General features: G+C 42.9%; 5 protein-coding genes across 8 annotated transcripts in view; 3 read left to right on the top strand and 2 right to left on the bottom strand.

The window, feature by feature from the left end:
* ripor2 (RHO family interacting cell polarization regulator 2) overlaps positions 1-4,289 on the top strand; it is a 48,462-nt gene extending 44,173 nt beyond the window's left edge. For all 3 annotated transcript variants that reach the window (XM_030346446.1, XM_030346448.1, XM_030346449.1), the window contains 4 exons: positions 203-405; positions 656-733; positions 1,024-1,114; positions 1,375-4,289. In XM_030346446.1, the coding sequence (XP_030202306.1) occupies positions 203-405; positions 656-733; positions 1,024-1,114; positions 1,375-1,475 (473 nt within the window). In that variant the 3' untranslated portion in view covers positions 1,476-4,289. The remainder of the gene's footprint in view (positions 1-202; positions 406-655; positions 734-1,023; positions 1,115-1,374) is intronic.
* Positions 4,290-5,479: 1,190 nt separating this feature from the next.
* On the bottom strand, positions 5,480-8,744 carry gmnn (geminin DNA replication inhibitor). Of its 2 annotated transcripts, none has more exons than XM_030346764.1 (7): positions 8,586-8,744; positions 8,204-8,266; positions 7,288-7,389; positions 7,039-7,183; positions 6,855-6,937; positions 6,306-6,416; positions 5,480-5,988 (listed from the first exon to the last, which is right to left on the bottom strand). In XM_030346764.1, exons 2-7 carry the CDS (start codon positions 8,252-8,254, stop codon positions 5,782-5,784), a joined length of 699 nt encoding a protein of 232 aa, XP_030202624.1. In that variant the 5' UTR covers positions 8,255-8,266; positions 8,586-8,744; the 3' UTR covers positions 5,480-5,781. The 2 variants fall into 2 exon arrangements, with proteins under 2 accessions (XP_030202624.1, XP_030202625.1); XM_030346765.1 differs by having other exon boundaries at positions 8,204-8,263; positions 8,586-8,734.
* A 63-nt stretch (positions 8,745-8,807) lies between these two features.
* Positions 8,808-13,256, top strand: c22h6orf62 (chromosome 22 C6orf62 homolog). Its single transcript, XM_030346766.1, has 5 exons — positions 8,808-10,414; positions 10,538-10,714; positions 11,036-11,161; positions 11,674-11,808; positions 11,920-13,256. The coding sequence occupies exons 1-5, from the start codon at positions 10,286-10,288 to the stop codon at positions 12,043-12,045; spliced, it is 693 nt and encodes a 230-aa protein (XP_030202626.1). The 5' UTR covers positions 8,808-10,285; the 3' UTR covers positions 12,046-13,256.
* On the bottom strand, positions 13,246-14,223 carry acot13 (acyl-CoA thioesterase 13). Its single transcript, XM_030346767.1, has 3 exons — positions 14,060-14,223; positions 13,773-13,957; positions 13,246-13,679 (listed from the first exon to the last, which is right to left on the bottom strand). The coding sequence occupies exons 1-3, from the start codon at positions 14,141-14,143 to the stop codon at positions 13,520-13,522; spliced, it is 429 nt and encodes a 142-aa protein (XP_030202627.1). The 5' UTR covers positions 14,144-14,223; the 3' UTR covers positions 13,246-13,519.
* Positions 14,224-14,416: 193 nt separating this feature from the next.
* tdp2b (tyrosyl-DNA phosphodiesterase 2b) lies at positions 14,417-17,867 on the top strand. Its single transcript, XM_030346763.1, has 7 exons — positions 14,417-14,580; positions 14,793-14,917; positions 15,022-15,195; positions 15,426-15,517; positions 15,609-15,727; positions 16,127-16,297; positions 17,242-17,867. Exons 1-7 carry the CDS (start codon positions 14,479-14,481, stop codon positions 17,524-17,526), a joined length of 1,068 nt encoding a protein of 355 aa, XP_030202623.1. The 5' UTR covers positions 14,417-14,478; the 3' UTR covers positions 17,527-17,867.
* Positions 17,868-18,941: the final 1,074 nt, after the last annotated feature.

The following is an 18,941-nucleotide window of genomic DNA, read 5'->3' as shown; positions in this document are numbered from 1 at the left end:
GCCAGAAGAGGCAGATCCTCAAAAACGGATTGTTACAGCTACACACGATCACACTCACACCTGTTGGTATAACATGTCACATTTAGTGTATTTATGGTTAAATAACACAGGCTGGTGACTCTAGCTCTCTAGCTCTAGACTCGGCTGCACAGGTGGAAGTGAAACGGCATTATCTAACCAGCTCATCTCGTCTGGTGCTCAGGTGTGTTCGTGGAGTCCCTGAACAGCGGTGACTCCGGCCTGCGTCTGGCTGAGCTGGGCCAGGTGTCGGCGGCCCAGCTCTGGCCCAGGGACGGCAGCCTAAGGGCCCTGGCCTGCCTGCTCACCGCAGAGGAGCCGGAGGTCAGCAAGGCCGCGGCCAACTACCTCTCCTCTGGGGCTGCACACACACACTTCAGGAACAAGGTGCGTTGTGGGGGCCGCATACAAGCCGTGGGCGTGTCCACCTAAATGTATGATGGATCATTAAGCGGACGCAACAAACAACAACAAACATACACCACTTCTTTCAGACTCCACCTGTGGTGGAGTCTGAAAGAAGTGGTGTATGTTTGTTGTTTGTGTTATTGTCTGATTGTCTTTGGCTGCAAAAGGGGTCACTGATGAGTCACAAGCCGAGTGCTCGGGTTTGCTAAGTGTGTGTATGTGTCAACAGGCGGTAGAGTACTACACCCAGGCGCTGTCCGAGGTGGGCGTCCAGAGAGCTGCCTGTGCGGCTCTCAGCTGCCTACAGGTCAGTGGGGTCACAGAGGACAGCTGACATAATGCGCCACCATTTTGAATGCTGAAACTTTATCCGTCGTTTTTACTGAAACTATTTTGAAGGCTCAAACATTATCTGTATTTTCAACTGTAAATACTTGTAGATTGTTATTTGTAGATCACTCTATGTTTGAAACGTCATGTATCAAATGTATTACAGTTGGTGAAGGGACTTTTACCGCTTTTGAAATATTTGACATTTGCACCGTCCATTTGAGCAAAATGTATTGACATGAGGTGTCTGTCCTCATCTCTCTCTAGGCAACAGAGAGCATCAGGGAAGTAGTGGCACTCTGTGACTCCGCCGATGAGGAGTTAAGACATGTAGCCATTGAAACCCTTCTCACTTTGGGTGAGTAAATAACCTACTAACCATCAAGCCGTAGGTAGAATGAGCTATCTAAGGTAGAAACTGTTTTAATTTGAATTTTACACAGTTGACGACTACATCAAGGCAAAATGTGCACGATCACATACAACATGTTTACTAGGGCAGGTTCGAGATTAAACCAGTTGCTCAAGGATGCATAAAGGAAGACCTCAGACTCCTGCCCTGTCCTGATAGGAAGGAGTCCAGATTGTAGCTCATCCTCATGCCGTGTTGCTCCCCAGGCGAGGAGGGGCGTATGGCCTACGAGCAGCTGGACACGGTACCAGGGGAGATGATTCTGATGGCGACGCGGAGAAGCAATGCCCTCACCACCGCCTTCTGAGACGCCCCCCACGCACCGGGCATCACATGCCACTCAACATGCCCCCCCACCCCCCCCACCCAGGAGAGTACACTCCCTCGGTCTAACCCCCCCCCTAATCGCGCCCGGCAGGGTACATGCACAGACTTATGCACAACACGACCAAGACCACTGGCAACCCCCTCCCCCTCCAACCTCTTTTTCACACACTTTAACACAAGGCTTTGTCACTTACATGGTTTAGTTATTCCAATGTTACACTGGCGTTTGTTCGTTTTCTCAAACTAACTGCTACAAGACGCTGATGATTTAATGACAGCAGTTCGATTATCAAAGTGTAGGGCGGGTTAGAAGAATACGGAAGACATTGAAAGCCGCTCGCTCCCTCAGCCACTATTGGGGAAGAGGGAAGGAAACAGCTGAGCTGGTTGATGATGGCTTCTGACAAGACCTGCTCTCTGCCTATCGCCTACAAAAACACACCACGACCTGACCTCTCCCCCTACTCATCCCCCCTGAGCTCCTCCTCATGCTCCCACCCTTCTCAGCCTAGATATCCTTCATCAGGCGGACATGATGGTGAGGTTGGTGGGGAAACTTTCTATCATCTTGGGGGAAACCATGCAACTAAATCGGAGTGCAGTTTATATGCTCCCCGACAGGGGAAATGGAGCGCAGCACTGAGCAATAATGCAATGAGTTTTTATGGTTTCCAAAGTTTCCAGAAGTTTTCTCCGCCCAACGTACCAGTGTGGCTGCTGGGTGTATAGAGGTCTGTTGGGCCCCCTTTCCCTCCCGCCTGCTTGCTGAGCCAGCCACACAAGGCAATATAACATGAAATATACAGACACAGACTTTAACCAGACACATGGGACCCATTTGAGTACTGCCAGGACTGAGAAGCATGAATCCCTAGCCCCGAACACGGTATTGGGAGGGCTGACGGAGGCTTTGTGTGGGAGGGGGGGAGAAGGTATACTGTCTAGATCTCTGGATGGCCTGGAAGCACATTTTCTAAACACACTGTATCCATAGCATCCACTTTACCGGAGCTGTTGGCCGTCCGACCCATCACCTCATCACTATGGATATAATAAGGCTTTCAATTATCACACAAGCTTTCGATGGTGTCCGAGTTTCTATCAAAGTATTCTTATATCTTTTGTTGTATCATTTTGTTAGGTGCGCTTCTTTTATTTTGAGTTTCTTGCACTTTTGCAGGTGTGTAAATATGGCACATTGTGAAGGGCTGACGTAATGGTGGAGTGACTTTTCCAAACTTGATTTCTATTTTGGGTTCTTACTTTGAAGATCTGTCCAATCTGATGGTCCACTTGTCAGTTTCAGGGATTCGTGTGCAGTACTATTGGTGTATCAGGGATGGGTTAGATCTATGAATTTCAACCTCAACAGTTGATAGGGATCATATACTTTGGCAGTTTGACCAGTGCATTGCCCTGTACATATGTGTAAGTAACCACAAAAACATTTTATTAAGTTTGTTAAGAATGGTTTGACAAGATGGACAAATTAGTATCTGCCTCCGGTTTTCTAGTTATTTTTCCTATCATGAATACATGGTGTGGTTGCAGTTTAAGGCCTTTCGACTGGCTTGTCCTTTCTGCATAACAGTACAATAAAGGGTATTTTGGGCAGTAAAGATTGCACGTAGGCTACTGGATGTAATACCAGAGGTTAGATTGGTTTGGAATACATTGTGTGAGCTTACCGCCCTCGTATCATAACCTGGAATTTGGTTGGGAGGTCGAGGCTCTTGGTTTGACTTGAATGAGTGTTACGGTACTACTGAATCTGTCGCTCAAGACATCCACAACAACAACCAATATGGTATTTCTTCACTCAAATTTATTTATTATTCACATATATTAATTCTAATATTCTAAAAAGTCTAATAATCTTTGTTTGTTACAAATGATTTCATGTTTTGGTAATTGGAATTTAAATGCTTCATAATTATTATTTTGGAGAACATGTTATGAGATTTGAGGAGTGAAATAATACTATAGATTTGTTTATTTCTCTAAATTGCCCCAATCCCCATGGGAAAATATTTTACGGTATCACGTTTTTGCAATGTTGAGTAACCAAAGCAGAAACACCTATAATTTGTCCTCCACCCTGAATGTTAACAATATCATCACAATACAAACATCTGCATTTTGGCAAGCATATTAGACATAGCCTTAAAAGAGAAGCATAGCAAAATAACAAATGTAAAATAACAGTGGAATTGTGTATGAAATTTACACTAATTCCTATCTGCACAGTTCAGAAGCCATAGTATAATAAAGCAAGCAGAACTATTTTTGTGAAACATGTATTTTTATTATTACAAGCTCTAAATGTGTGAAGGTTGCTCTTTAAAAAGCTGAAGACTGTTTTTGTTTCTTTTCTATGCTGGGGTTTGCCCCCTTGTGCAAACATGAGCTTTTTATTTTATGTTGAGGTGAAGAGCGTTACAATATTTTAATTTCATGTGATCCATTGTACCAACAAGTGTAATTCCTCTGTTCATATTTGAATCATTGACCTTCTTTTATCTGTTGACCAGTGTTACACATTAATCTTTTTCCATTTCAAGTCAAAAAGCACATGTTGGCAAAGCATTTATATATTGAGGTTTTTTTTATTGAAAATGATACAGTACAACAGAAATATGCTATCGTGAGCTGCATTTGAGATTTAACTCTGTCTCTGTAGTCAGTAGCTTCGGTTGTCGCTGCATTAGCTGTGTCATACTTTACTCCATCCCGCTCAACAGTATTGTATCTGCTCATTGAAAGTTGCAATAAAGTTTTATTTTTGCATAATTGATTATGGGTTCTTCTCCTGATTGGAAAATGCATCTTTCCCTCCTGTATTGGGGCTGTTTTTAGAGTTTGTCTGGAAACAGCCATTGTGCAAATGTTGAAGTAATGTTCCATCATGTTGTTATCCCCTTTTGCTGGATCTAAATCTCATGTGGAGTTTGCCGGTAAATCTACTAAAAAACAATAGAAATGTGGTCAGAGTTGTATGTTTTTTTTTACAACAATCTCGAGCCAATCAATCAATTCCCAGACCCCTTATTTTCATTGGGGACAGGACAGGAGGTTAGGATGCAGACGCGCCCCTCTACGTGGGTTGAGGCAGTGAAGTGCCTGGAAATTTTGGCCTACACAAGTGAACCACCCTTTGCCAGGATAACGAGGAGCATGGCGTGAAACGTTAAAGCACAAATGGTCAGGAGATAAGTCACCTTTGTTCACTGCACCAACCTTTATATTGGCATTCCTAACATCTGAAACCATGTCATAATTTACACATTGTTTACATTAAGACAGTAAACGCTACAAAGTAGACTAAACTAAATTACGCAGTTTGACCATATATAGAGACCCCTTGATTCAATGAACATAAAATAACTTGCCAGGTCATAGCGGCGCATCATTCGCAGGAAAGTTTATCCCAACTGTAGTGCAGTTGCTCTACTAGAGCCTACTGATGACCAGGTTGTCATTGTGCAGGGGCTGACCAGCATGTGCTACATCAGAAATGGAGGGCCTCTTTGAATTACAGGTTAATTCACTTGGGAAACATTGATTGTAAGCCTTATTGTGAAGGGCTATGAAACACTGGTGTTCCTTAAACATGCTTTACCAAAGTTAAACATTAAGCTTGGCCCACTGTATCGAGTCAAGTGGGCATTTTACTGCAAAACAGCCATTTAGTAATTAGGCCAACCATTTCAGTGTAAGTAGTTGACTGCATGCTACAGGTGCTCATGTACATGAGAATCCATTGTCAAAAGCCAAGCCGCTACCTCAGCCCATGCTAAACAAATAAATTAACTTTTTCCAGCCTCAAGGGAGCCTCGAGGTGCTAGAGGCTGAGTTATAATGGCCTAAGAACTATGCCCGAGAGCTTCTACTTTCTGGCCACCTTACGCCAGTTGACGAGCCAAATAGCAGGAACGGCTATTACTGTACCAAATGAAGCAATTGCAGAGTAGAGTCAAGCACAAATGATTTTAAAAGTAGTTTATTTTACAGCGCAATTAAGGAAAATGTAAACAAGTATGCAATACAACTGCACAATGAGTCCTATACATCCATATACAAAACTGCCCAATGGGCGACTTCAAGTTTGTCATAAAGTTGACGTTTCATAAACTAGACATTCAAAGTAGGCAATCCATGTTTTGTTACAATGTGAAAAGAAGGGACATGGTAAAATACACAAAACTCTGAAAGTACATTCGAAAAAAAAAAATACAGAACGGCAAGAACGATAAAGTCAGTCTTTGGTTTGAGGAAACTTCCACCCGTCATCCGTCTGAAGGTTGGGCTTCTTCAGAGTCTGAGGAATCTCCTTCGGCCACCCTCTCACTACAAGAGCCAGAGTCCTCTTCCCGAGTCATCTCACCTTCTTCTTCTTCTTCCTCCTCCTCCGCCTCCTCCTCCTCCTCCTCATCCACATCAAGGGCTATCTCCCTCAGTTCCTCCAAGTTCTCTGGGCCCTTTCCAGTGAGCCTCTAAAAAGAGGAGTCTGGTTACACCACCGTAACCTGCACATCATCTCAAATGCAGTGGGCTGCAAATACTTCATGATAAGACCATTGCCCCCAGACTCCTAGTACACTTGCCAAGACTCTAACAATTAAAATATTATACAATAGTACAAATTGGTGAATATGGTAACTAGACGACATTTGCAAATGGCAAATAAGTGTACAGCTATATGGTCCATAGGTTTGTTTAAACAAAAACTATATAAAAACACAACAACATTAGTTGCAGTCAATTGTTCCCTCACTTCAATCTCAATATACGACAAACAAATAATACATACCTCAATCATGTCAGCCATGTATTGAACATGTTGCGCAAGTTCCTGCAGTTCCTCATTCTCCGTCTTCAGATGGCATATTTGCTCATCTCTGACCTCAATGTCTTTGTGGAGCTGTCAGAGGTAAAGAAATTGATTTACTTGAAAGTAAAACTAAGCATGTTCCAAGTTAAAAAAAATAATTGTTCCAATTTAGGCCACGCCAAAAATGCCACACAGCATTCATAGTGAGTCCCACAGGGGACTCACTATGAATGGGAAATCAAGATCAAGCGAGCTTTTGCCCTTCTGCTCCATCTTTATTGGGAAAAATGCATGTCCTGGTTTTGGCATTTTCATTATGCCGTCACTATGTGTACGCAGTACAAGAAAAATAAATCATGCTTCACTAATGGCAAAATGAGGCATCAACCCAATCCTTTCACATTCGAGTTGTAATGGAAGTGCAACCCAACACTTTTAGCATCCGATTGCTCAAGGAAACCGCTGGGAGCGTGGGAACAGCTCACCCAACAGCTAAACATTAGCACGGAGGCTCAGTGATCAACTCACCTTCTCGTTCTCCTGGAGAACATTGTACAAGGCTTTTCTGCGCTCGTCTGCCACTTCTTTCCAGTACGTAGAGGGGGGTGTTTCTGAGTCAGGGCAGGGAGAGAGCAGTTAGAAAACCAAATGTACACCAGTGAAATAGGGAATACTAACCAGGAGATGTGCCATGTTAACAAAGTAGACCTACCTTTGACCATCAGCTCATAGGCTTCATTTGAGATACCATCTGGCGAATCTTCAGTTTGGGTCGATTTGACTTCAGCCTTCACCCTCTTTGATCCCTTCTCTTCTTCTATGGCCCATTGTTTCCTTTTGGGAACAATTTTCCCCACCTGTGAATAAGCAAATTATATCCCGTTAGCATGAGCATCATGCTTCAGTAACTTCCCTCAACACATTGCAAATCCAAGTACAAAAGTTATAAGTTAATGCATACTTTTGATATCTTTCCCATGTTTTTGTTGGCAACAGAAGGCTGTAGGACCTGAAGTGTTTTTCTTTTGGGCTCCATCGTTTGGCTTGGCTGTTTTAGGAAGCTCTGTAGGAGAATGACAGGGAAAATTCTGTTATCGAAAGGTTCTAGGAGTTTCTAATAAGCTTTGCCAGTGAAATGGGTAAGGTCATATATGAAAGCTCCATCTACAACTACTAATGTCAAAATAATACAAAGCTTTACTCCTCTTCTCTCAAGTGTTCGTCTAAAACCGCCTAGTCGGTTCCCACCGTTACTTTAGTCACAGGGATATTGTTTGGCTGTACTCTAGTTACAACGGTACATGACACAGAGAAGGGAATTAAGAGAAAGTTGAAGAACCACTGTCGGATTGCCCAAGAAGCGTGGGAAAGGGGCAGGCCAGGTAATAGAGCAACCAGTACAGATGGCAGGGAATTTAATTTGTGATGAACTGGGATAAACTCAAATGGATGCAGTTTATTTTGCATGCCCTTTGATTGTGCCACTACAAAAATTGTTCAGAAGAAAGAAAAATAAAGTTTTTATTTACACAGTCAAAGATAAAACGAGACCAGCTGTATCTTATCTGGTTTCTCACTACAATTTACACACTAATATGTGGATCAGATGATCTCACAATTAGTATAATTGCTGTATCCCTTCTACCGACAATGAGCAGACCTTTCATGTGCCCACAATGGCTAGGGGTTGGATTCAGAGTAGTACTTATTATACTAGTGTGTTTAACTCGGTGGGAAAATGCCCTCAACTTTATTGGAGACAAGGACAGCCTGAGAGTTTAATGTGTGGTGAAGGATTTAGTTAATGTTTACTGTTAGTACATGAGGTACTCAGTTATTTTACCACTTAGTGTAAATAGTATAAACAAATTATTTACCTGAATGTTTTCTGAAGACCTTCCTGGTTTCATTGTTCTGTTACAACTCATCTGGATTGCCTACTTTGAAAGATACAGCGAGTTTCGTTCAGAGCAATCGTAGAAAGAAAAAACAAAGCAAGCCAAAAACAGGTTAATTTAGATTCGGCTAACGTGGTTTTCAATACATTGGTAACGTAGCAAGAAAAAGCCGGACTAAACATACCATAGATTGAATTTGAAGAACATAACCTAAAGTAACCCATTATTACCAGGTTAATGTTTTAGAAACCTTGGCACAATCAGCTAGGGTAGACCAGCAGGGGGACAACAGTAGACGCCAAGTCTTCCACTCCGTTAATCGAGTGTTTGAATGCGGATTATGCATTAATATTAAACATACCTTCTTCTGGTGGTGGACTTACAATCTAACGGTTTTTTTGGTCGGTAAACGGCGTTCAGTCGGTCCTATGACCAGATTACCCTCAACGATTCCTTTGCCTGTATTTAATGAAGATCTCGCGCCATGAGCTTAAATACGCCCATCCGCTCACGTCACGTGACCAGGGGCGCGCGCCACGGACCTATGGAAATAAGGCGCGCGCCCAGTAAGACGCTTGTTCCTGTTGTTTTGGTACGGGGTCACATGTCCGTCGACGTCACATCTTTGTAGTTGTGCGCAGCCATTTTGAGGAAGGATTTTCAACGACGAGCCTTTGCCATTATTATCTGCGCCGAAGACTCGAAAACAAACCAAAAACATTTGGCAAAATTGTTAAATATGGGCCCACCGGAAGACGAATTACTCCACATGTCGACGGATAGAACGGAGGACCTCCGCTGGATTGTCAATTTATCTTGACATGGCATGCGGGACGGTTTGTGGTCGTGACGACTGAAGAAAAGAACCAGCCGGAGAACAAGCGGAGAGACACCTCCAAACTTTAGGCGTGGACCGAGTCTCGACCGCTCTCATTGTTCGACGTTCACCGTCTGGTTATAGCTTCGCTGTTTGATTCCGTTTTAGAGGTCGGTGCCTAGACATGGTATAGGTCGAAATATATCGAAAATGCTGACCATACGAAAAAACAGTTAGGCACCCGACCGTGCGTGTCTCTGGTCCCGCAGAGCAGACTGTCTGAGTGAACCTAGCAGAAAATGTAAAACACTTCGACATGATGACTGTACGCCAACCATCCCTGGGCCTCAGTTATGCCAAACAGTCAAAAGATAAGATGTAGGTAATTGGTTGTTTCACTACTAGTTAGTGTTTAAGTGTGAGCCTAGATTAGCGTGCTAGCTTAGGTTAGCTAGTTTGCTAACATACCGTACACCGTCATCATGACTATCGACAGTGCAAGGAGAACAGCGGGCCGTGAGCCACATGAATGGCATTAAAACTTCCCAGGAAATGTCAAGTGGCGTCGTAGTTGTCGATGTGAGTTGGTGCCAACGTTTTGTGGCATCTGCGTTTATCTGCCATGGTTGTCTGCACTTCAAAACCGTATGTAAACACGTTCATAGCGCTGAATCCTAGTCATTACTGAACCAATAGACAAACCAACAGTCATGAATGAGAGCCTTTGAAATGTCCCCAGCAATACTATACGTGTCTGCTTGTTTGGGTAGTCTTCCATTTTACTAGCAAAGTATACAAGGTTAGGGTTTTGATAGAAGCCCCCCTTTCATTGATGCAACCTCTAAAGAGACACATTTGAGTTTCTTTATTCAATTTACTTCCGTGCCAACAAATTGCTGACTAGAAGCCTTATGCTCTTATGGAAAAGTAATGTCTTAAATATAAATTTCGTATCGACCACTAGGGATATGTAGTCGTATCTGATTACTATTCCCGTCCTAAACATTGGCCCTTTAAAAAAATGAAAACGACCGTCTGATAAAAAAGAATTCTATTATTTATTTGCTCGAATTTTCATTTGGTGTCAGTTTTTTTTCCTTAGGTGATAGTGGAAAAAAAACAGTTTATGGTTGTTTCTTGACGGGGTAGTTAACAAAATCTATCAAGACCTATTGTAGGACTTAAAAGCTAGGAGTAAACCGAAATTATTCAATAAAAGAGAAGACTACCATCCAAACCTCACAATGGGGGACCCAACCTCGAGAAGGAATCAAACAAGGAATCGACTACGTGCTCAGCTGCGAAAGAAACGAGAATCTCTGGCTGATCAGTTTGACTTCAAGATCTATATCGCCTTCGTATTCAAAGACAAGGTTGGTTCATTGTTATCAAAGGACATCATCTTTTAGGTTTCTTTAAATGTGCCATCCAAATTTTCAGATTGGGTCAAATCACTTGTAATATTAATCACTGGATAATTTTTTTTTCCCCGACAGAAAAAGAAGTCTGCACTTTTTGAGGTGGCAGAAGTGGTGCCAGTGATGACAAACAACTATGAAGAAAACATCCTCAGGGGTGTGCGGGATTCCAGCTACTCCCTCGAAAGCTCTATAGAACTCCTGCAAAAGGACGTTGTGCAGTTGCATGCCCCCAGATACCAGTCAATGCGCAGGGTAAGAACAAAAACAAACGTGCATTTGCAATCCTTTAGGTCCTTAAAGCAATGGTTCTCAACTTCTCTAGCCTATGCCCCCACATATGGCTTAAGTCATTAACTCGTAGCCAATAAGTTCATATATACTGATGCAAGGAAATGACTCTTCTCAGATATTACTTCATGACCAGGTTCTGTTTTCATGCCATTTGAGGCCAAACTAACCTCGCTCCTATCTTTTTTGCAGACTATCTGTATGTTTGTATGTATAAATAGTATTGCATACATTTTGGTCAGGATGAATTTGTTTGAATAAGCGCTTTTTCTCTTGTGTTCTTAGGATGTGATAGGTTGCACACAGGAGATGGATTTCATCCTTTGGCCACGCAATGACATTGAGAAGATCGTCTGTCTGCTGTTCTCCAGATGGAAAGGGGCGGAGGACGAGCCCTTCAGGCCTGTTCAGGTTCGATTACAGATGACCTCACGTAGCCTGTTTTGCTGAAGTTGTATGACAATCGGACTACAGATTGTGTTGTTTGTCAGGACCAGAAGCCTTCATCCTTGCACATTGGATGATTAAGACATGGCAACCTAGGAAATATAATCTTCATAATACTCGGTTGTGGAGATAGACACTGGTGGAATTGATTAGAACTTGATGTTGATGTGCTAAGCAGATGTATTTTTAATCATAGCCACTTGGGATTCAACTCAAGTCTCACATGACCACTAACTGCTCCTAATTAGCGGATAATGACTTTTAGTAATGTCATAACCGTTACTTTATCTTTGTATTTGTGAGCGGCCGTCATTCATGGTAGTGTTCAACAGTTCTTTGCTATGGACAAAGTGTTTAGAAATGCATAATATAAGTAATTTGATAATCGTAGCGTATTTCGTTTTTTTGCTTTCCAGGACGACTTCCTCTTAATGTGTATTTTGCTTTTGATGTATTTATATATTTATGGTTTTCAGGCCAAGTTTGAGTTTCATCATGGCGACTATGAAAAGCAGTTCTTGCATGCTGTGGGCCGTAAGGACAAGGCTGGGATGGTTATGAACAACCCCAATCAGTCTGTATTTCTCTTCATGGATAGACAGCACCTGCAGGTAATTCAGCCAATTGGGAACAGCTGGGGATGTTGATAAGCCATCTGTAGAGGTAATTAAATGCATGTTATACCGCATCTCAATCTCAACCATATATTTTGATCTCTGCAGACTCCTAAAACCAAGGCAACTGTTTTCAAGTTGTGCAGCCTCTGCCTATACTTGCCCCAGGACCAGCTGACCAGCTGGGGTGTTGGAGAGATAGAGGACCACCTCCGCCCATACATGCCTGACTAAGGCCTACCTCCTTCACCAAGCCACAAAGGGAAGGCACCCCCAACCTCCTCTCCCTCTGACTGAAGCAGTTGACCTAGTCACCTCCACTGTCCTCCATCCAATAGAAATGAACTTGTGCTTGGATCCCCTTTTTTTCTTTTGGTTTATGTTATGTTACCCATGTGGTCCCCTCTCCATGACCCGAAGCTGACTCAGTTCCCATCGTTTGGTTATGCTCTGCTCACCCTCCCCGGTGCTCCACTCTCCCACCCCTATTTTTGGATTGCTCTTCCTCACTTTGTTCCTGTCTGCCTCCTCCATAACCTCCCCACTTAAGCATCTGGTTTTGTTTATTAAACCTGCACAAACATTCATTTTGTTACTTTATTTTTTTTCAATAGATTTTTTTTTCTGACTGGTTGGTCATTCACTCGGAGCCACGCTGTCAATGACACCTGTCACTGAAGGAACTCTTATGTTGCATCACAACAGGAACAAACAGGTTTTCATGGTGGATGCGTTTGTGATCTTTGCTGTCATAAAAGGATTGTGAAAGAGTGTATTGTAAGGGAAGGGGGTCAAAGATAGATTTCTAGAACTACTTCAATCTGTTTGACTGGATGGGGGCAAATAGGCGTTTTAACTCGTAGATGCAAAGATAACGAGAAACGTTTGTCAATTTGTACGTTTGGCTTCACTTCTCATTTTACGCCTGCCTTAGATTGTTTATGCTGGACATTTTGTCATTTCTTTCCTCGGAAACAGGCTAACCATTGCCTTGGGTAGAAGGTCTTGTGTAACTTTGAAGGTCATACAAAACCAAAGTTCGAAGATACTTTTTAGCCGCTGACTGACTCCATGCAAGCTGTTAATTTACTATCCATCCAACCTACTTAACTCATGTTATCTTTTTTTGTGTTGGCAGGGATAACTGTGGGGGGGGGGGGGGGGGGGGGGGGGGGAATACAACACTGAGAAGCTAATGTTTAAAAATGTAGTGTACCTAACAAAAAGCAGATCTGATTTTTCTTTAATGTGGGATTGAATAGGATAATTTGCTGCATTTTTGGATTAACCTTGTTTAAGTTGGGAAGCATATGATAATGGTTTTGTTTGCTAATTCAGTGTGTTCAGTAGAAGGGTTGAGGGGCTTTTCTTTTCAGTTTATCCTGTAATGATTCTCAAATCAATATTGCTGAGCATATCCCAATACAATGCAAATTCTGAATAATTATGGTCTGTTTTTATTGCATGTACACACATTTGTAAAGTGGTCCAGTGTTAATTGTAGAAAATTAGTGAAAGTCAAGGGAAACAGGAACAATTTCAGCACGACATAATTGCATTACAATACATTCATAACTGAAAACCATTTGCCCAAAGAAAATCAACGATTTACAGAGCCCAATTAAGGACAAAGGTTAACTCTGAAAGTCACCAACATATTGTTGAGGCATTATATTTGAGTAATACGGTGGATTAACAGGAATACATTTTAACTGTTCCCAAGGTGCTTTGTATGTCTTCCCTGCGCAATGACTTTGCCAGTAGACTTGTTGATAAGGTCCACACTGGCAAATGCCAAGGTCTTCCCTTGTTTCAGAACTTGAGCAGTGATCAGCACATCCTCTCCAATCTTGGCAGCATTCATGTACCTGTTTAAGAAATGTTTAAATACAGTATCAACCTGAAGTCCAAGTCAGTTATAAATGTCTTTATATATAATCAGATATATAGATATTTCTTACGTTATATTCATGTCAACACTGACTCCTGGTGACCCGCGTTCACTGTACATGATGGCTGTGGTAGAGATGATATCCACTAACGTCGCTGTCAGTCCTCCATGAAGAGTGCCTCCACGGTTAGTATGCTCCTCCTCTACCTTCATCTCACACACTACTTTACCAGGGCTCGCCGACAAAACGTTAACCTATGGACGGAGAGAATACATATGCCATAATTCAACTTTGACAAACGAACACTGGCATGAAGTGTGCAGCATCCACATGCAGAATTGCACGAATACACTTACCTTACTTATGACTCTGTCGAAACCTGGGGTGTCTGTTATTGATTTCATTATTTGTTTGAGCGAATTTAAGGTTAAAGAAGCCATGACACCTTCCTGGTCAATGTGACACTTGATTCGAATGTTTTTATCTGCGGGTTTGTGTTGGCCAACAAGTACCGATGTTAAAACTAGACAAACGTAAGGTTCCTATCAAATTTGTTATTTTCAAATGTGTTTAGCGATATAATTGAACGTTTAAAAATATGTGAATATCCCAAAAATATAGTTAATCAACCATTTATTTATGTATTCGTATTTATTATCGCAGTCGTTTCCCAACTACAGTGGGCCGTTTCAGACACTACTATACCCGGATGCATTTAGGTGGAACACATGCCACTTGTCAAAACGAAAAATCCCACCAGTGCTCTGCTCCTGGAATGGATGAAAAACTTCGCCTTTGTGATGAGTTTGCTAAAATTACAGACACTGATAGCACTGTAGCTCGATGCTACCTGGCTGAAAACGAATGGGAGATGGAGGTGCAGTATATTTAAACTGTGACTGGGTTATTTTTCTACGGTGCTATCTTATAACGTTAGCCTAAACTCATTGTTGCATGTACATACCTTGTACTAGATTATGTATTTATCACAGCATGTTGTGTGTGTACGCAAATTATACAACAGACAACCGTTTAAACACAGATACACCGATGTGACCTAACGCTCTGCATGTTTCACTCCGGATCCAGAAAGCTCTGAACTCCTTCTTCGAAACCAATATGGAGAAAGTGTTTGAAATAGAAGATTCGCCAGTGAAAGTTAAAGGCCGAGCGGTCAAGAGGAAGACAACTGCACACAGTTCACCGGGGGGCTGGTAGGTCAAGTTCAGGTTGAATCCATGTTCCTGGTTTTAGCATCGAGAAGTTCATGATTAACGTCGTAATTAACGTCAACGTATGTGTTTACGAATGTCTTCAGTATAGACCTGACTACGGATGAGCCAGGATGTTCATCAAGTCCTGCCGATGCGGGCAAAACCACCGACGCCACAGAAGAGGAGAATAAGCTGTCACTGGTCTCTTGGAATGTGGATGGGCTGGACACAGATAACCTGCAAGACCGTGCAAGAGGCCTCTGCTCCTACCTAGTCTTGTGCGTCTTTTTTTTTTAATATATATGTTTGTGTATATATAAAATATATCCTCTATGTGGTCTTTGCATGTTGCTTTGGGGTAGCAGGCAAAGCCAGTCTCAGAACATAACTACGTAGTTACATAGGGCCATCTCTTTGTCACGTTTTAGGAGTAGGAGGACAATGGCTCTATTTAAAAGTTTCTTTGTTTGTTTATTGTCCGGGTTAATATCATCTTCTGTATCCATAGATACACTCCTGATGTGGTATTTCTCCAGGAACTCATTCCTCCCTACGTCGAGTACTTGAAGAAGCGAGCCGTAAGCTACACACTCATTGAAGGTAGGTACAAGTCGTGCTCTTGAAAAACAGAAGAGACGTTGCAGTGTCATCCCATAACCCTGTGTGCTTCTGCTTCTCTGCTGCTAACCAGGTGGGGAGGAGGGCTATTTCACTGGGATGATGCTGAAGAAGAGTCGTGTCAAGCTGCTGGGGTCTCAGATAGTTCCCTACACCACCACCCAGATGATGAGGAATCTGCTCTTGGTTCAGGTGGCTTAAGTTCCCTGACGGGACGTTTGCCACCTTGATGCGAGTGCAATTCATTCCGATATCCTCACCCTCCTGTGTGCATGGTGCCGACTGTGAATATTCATATTCATATTCATAGTCAATGAATACTTGAAGATGTGTGAGCAAGATCGTATGAACATGTATAGTACCTCATTCTTCCGCTTTAGTCCAATCGTTCTCAACCTTATTTGGTATGTGACCACATTTTGAGGTCTGCAAAACACTAGGGATGTCCAAGCAATTAGAGGTGCATTGTGCTGCACATGTGTGTACTAACTCGTATAATGCTTGAGGTTATGAATCCGTATGCAGCTTTGTGTGTATACACGGGGCCTTTACAGAACACAGAACTGAGTCTGGCTCCTCCTCTGTCTCCAGGTGACGTTCCAGGGCCAGGAGCTGAGCCTCATGACCTCCCACCTGGAGAGCTGCAAGGCCCAGGCTGGGGAGCGCATGAAGCAGCTGAAGCTGATCATGCAGAAGATAAGTGAGGCGCCCAACGACGTCACCGTCCTCTTCGGGGGGGACACGAACCTGCGAGACGCAGAGGTCAGTGTAGTGTCTCTCGGCCACCAATGAAATTGTGTTTTGTTGTTGACGTCGTCGTCTCCACAGTCACTTTTATTCAGAGTGCCCTGCAGTGGTTTGGGATACATGTGAGGCAGGTAGGATGGATTTAATTATGTCTTTAGGTATACCTCAGCTTCATCCAGCTCTCATCGTGAAAGCCTACTCACCTGAGTCATACCTGTGTTGGAGGGGGATGTGAGGGGTCCTTCAGCTGACCTTACCACATCAGTGGTGTCAAATATCAGATTCTAAATACCTATTGTCTGATCGCCGACAATCTCAAATCTGGGTGAACAGGGAATGTACAATTTCCCTTTGTATTTTTTTTCGACCAATCACATGCCAGGAGGCAGGAATTTCAGGCGTCTCAGTACCCCAACGGAGGAGTACTGAAGACGAGGGCAAAACGAGTACGGCTCAGTCCGGGTCACGCCCACTTTTGGCGGAGGAAACGCAATCCGTACCGCACCTTTGCGAACCTAACCGTACCGCATCCTGCAGTGGAAACGCGCCATATGTCCCCTTATGAAAGCATTATCTACCCACACAAATTCCTTTCCTTTGGTAGAATATCTCTGTATAGAAACAGGAAACAAGCCGTAAATCCAACCCTTGCAGGGCTGGTTTCCGGCCCAGGTGCTGTGCCGTCTCCCCCCAGAAGGTCTGCTATAACAAAGTATGACTGATGGCTCCACGATTACCGCATCAGTAATATAACTATATGTATGCATTGGCGAATGACTGAAATAATAGTAAGGCACAATAGCTAGGGAAGCTCAGCCACTAGCCACTATCCTTGCCAGCTCACCCGTCCCCCTTTATAACCCAAGAGGAGAAATCCTTTATTCATCCCAGATGGTAAGTTTCTGTAAACCTGCTAGTTTCAGCTCCCCTTTTTAAACACACAACGTTCCCCATCCCAGGTGGCTAAGGTGGGCCTGTCCAGCGGCGTGATGGACGTGTGGGAGAAGCTGGGCAGGCAGGAGCACTGCCGCTACACCTGGGACACCAAGGCCAACAGCAACAAGAAGGTGCCCTACGTCAGCCGCTGCCGCTTCGACCGCGTCTACCTGCGTCCGGCCAGCAGGGAGGGCGTGCCGCGCCTGCTGCCCGACCACATGGCCCTGCTGGGGCTGGAGAAGCTGGACTGCGGCCGCTACACGTCCGACCACTGGGGAGTCTACTGCAGCTTCTCCGCCGCTGTTTAGCCACAGATTCAATCCCCCCCCCCCCAAAAAAAATAAGTCATGGCTCAAGGTTCTTGGTTGATTCCTTTTTTTGTTAAACATGAAAAAAAATCTGGACTCCTTTGTTGACGATTACTGCTTTCTCTGTGAAAGCTCATGCTCTGGCCTTATCTGAGGTTCACATTTCCTGGCATGGATTGACTACGGTCTGACTTCGCTTTTTTAGCTCTTTCTTGGTCGATTTGCATTTTTTTTAAGAATTATGGTTGCTTGATTGCTTTCACTACTGCACTCGTAATAGGTTTATTGAAATGCATTGATAATAATAATAACTAAATAAAACGTTTTATGTTAAACTCAAACATCTGTTTTGTTTTCTTTAGCGACAACATCGGTGTTAGGCAGTCTTTTTCCCAGATAACACTGCAGTGTCATCACCAACATCCGGTTCGTGACAATCATGAAACTATAAATACAGAGGCTTTCATCAGTGGGCCATAGGCTCAATCCCTATTGTGTTACCTCATTTGAATCGATACATTGAATGTCATTGAAACAACTTTGGCTAAAAACAATTTATTTGTGTTACAATTTGTTTTTTGTGTTGGAAATGGGGCTGAAATGCAAGTTGTTACACTGGATGACGAAGTTTGTGGTACAAATGAGTAGGCTATGTATATGAACGTGTGACTATAAATTACACGAAGAAAAATAGTATGACAATTTGAAGTGTAGTGCTGTGAATTGACCACTAGAGGGAGGCTTATTTTCATTGTGCTTTGGCTCATTTGTGCCGAGTCTGCAAAACTATTATCTCCAGTATTGGTAGTCGGGAGAATCTGCCAATACAAGGTGATTCATTTTACGAGTCAATTCATGAACCACCAAACACTCATTCAGGCTTCAATCTGTTTACAGTCCTGTTCATTTTACCCTATTTGACCTGACTAAGATCTCTCAGCCTTAAATAAGATTATTGGTAAGTCAAATTAAGTGTATTGACAAAGTGTATTAATTGATAAAACCATTTTAGCGTTGACATTTTCCAATATTTCTTTCAATTTGTATTGAATTATTGTTGATAAATATGATTTTATTGTCTACCAGAAATACATTAAAAGATACAATGTTAAAATATCAGAATACACTTGAGTGGTTATCCAATACCTTTGAGCCTTTAAGGATCCCTGTTTGATCAAACCTGCGCATGGCTTCTATTCATCTTAACCATGCCTCTAGGCAGACTGCTGGAGTCAGGCTCCGGTTCAGGTTCAAACCCCTCCACTGCCAGTCAACTCTGCATGGAAACCGGACCCCCAAATATGCTTCAACTGTCTAGGGACCGGGACAACTGTGTGACACACAGGTGGACGGATATTTGTCAAAAGAAGTTCACCCCTGAGACAGGAACTGAGTTGAAGACTAGTTAGAATAAA

The sequence above is a fragment of the Gadus morhua genome, chromosome 22, assembly GCF_902167405.1.
Source record: "Gadus morhua chromosome 22, gadMor3.0, whole genome shotgun sequence".
NCBI classification, from domain to species: Eukaryota; Metazoa; Chordata; class Actinopteri; order Gadiformes; family Gadidae; genus Gadus; species Gadus morhua.
Note: the sequence above shows the minus strand (reverse complement) of the source record. Positions and strands in the feature narration are given on the sequence as shown.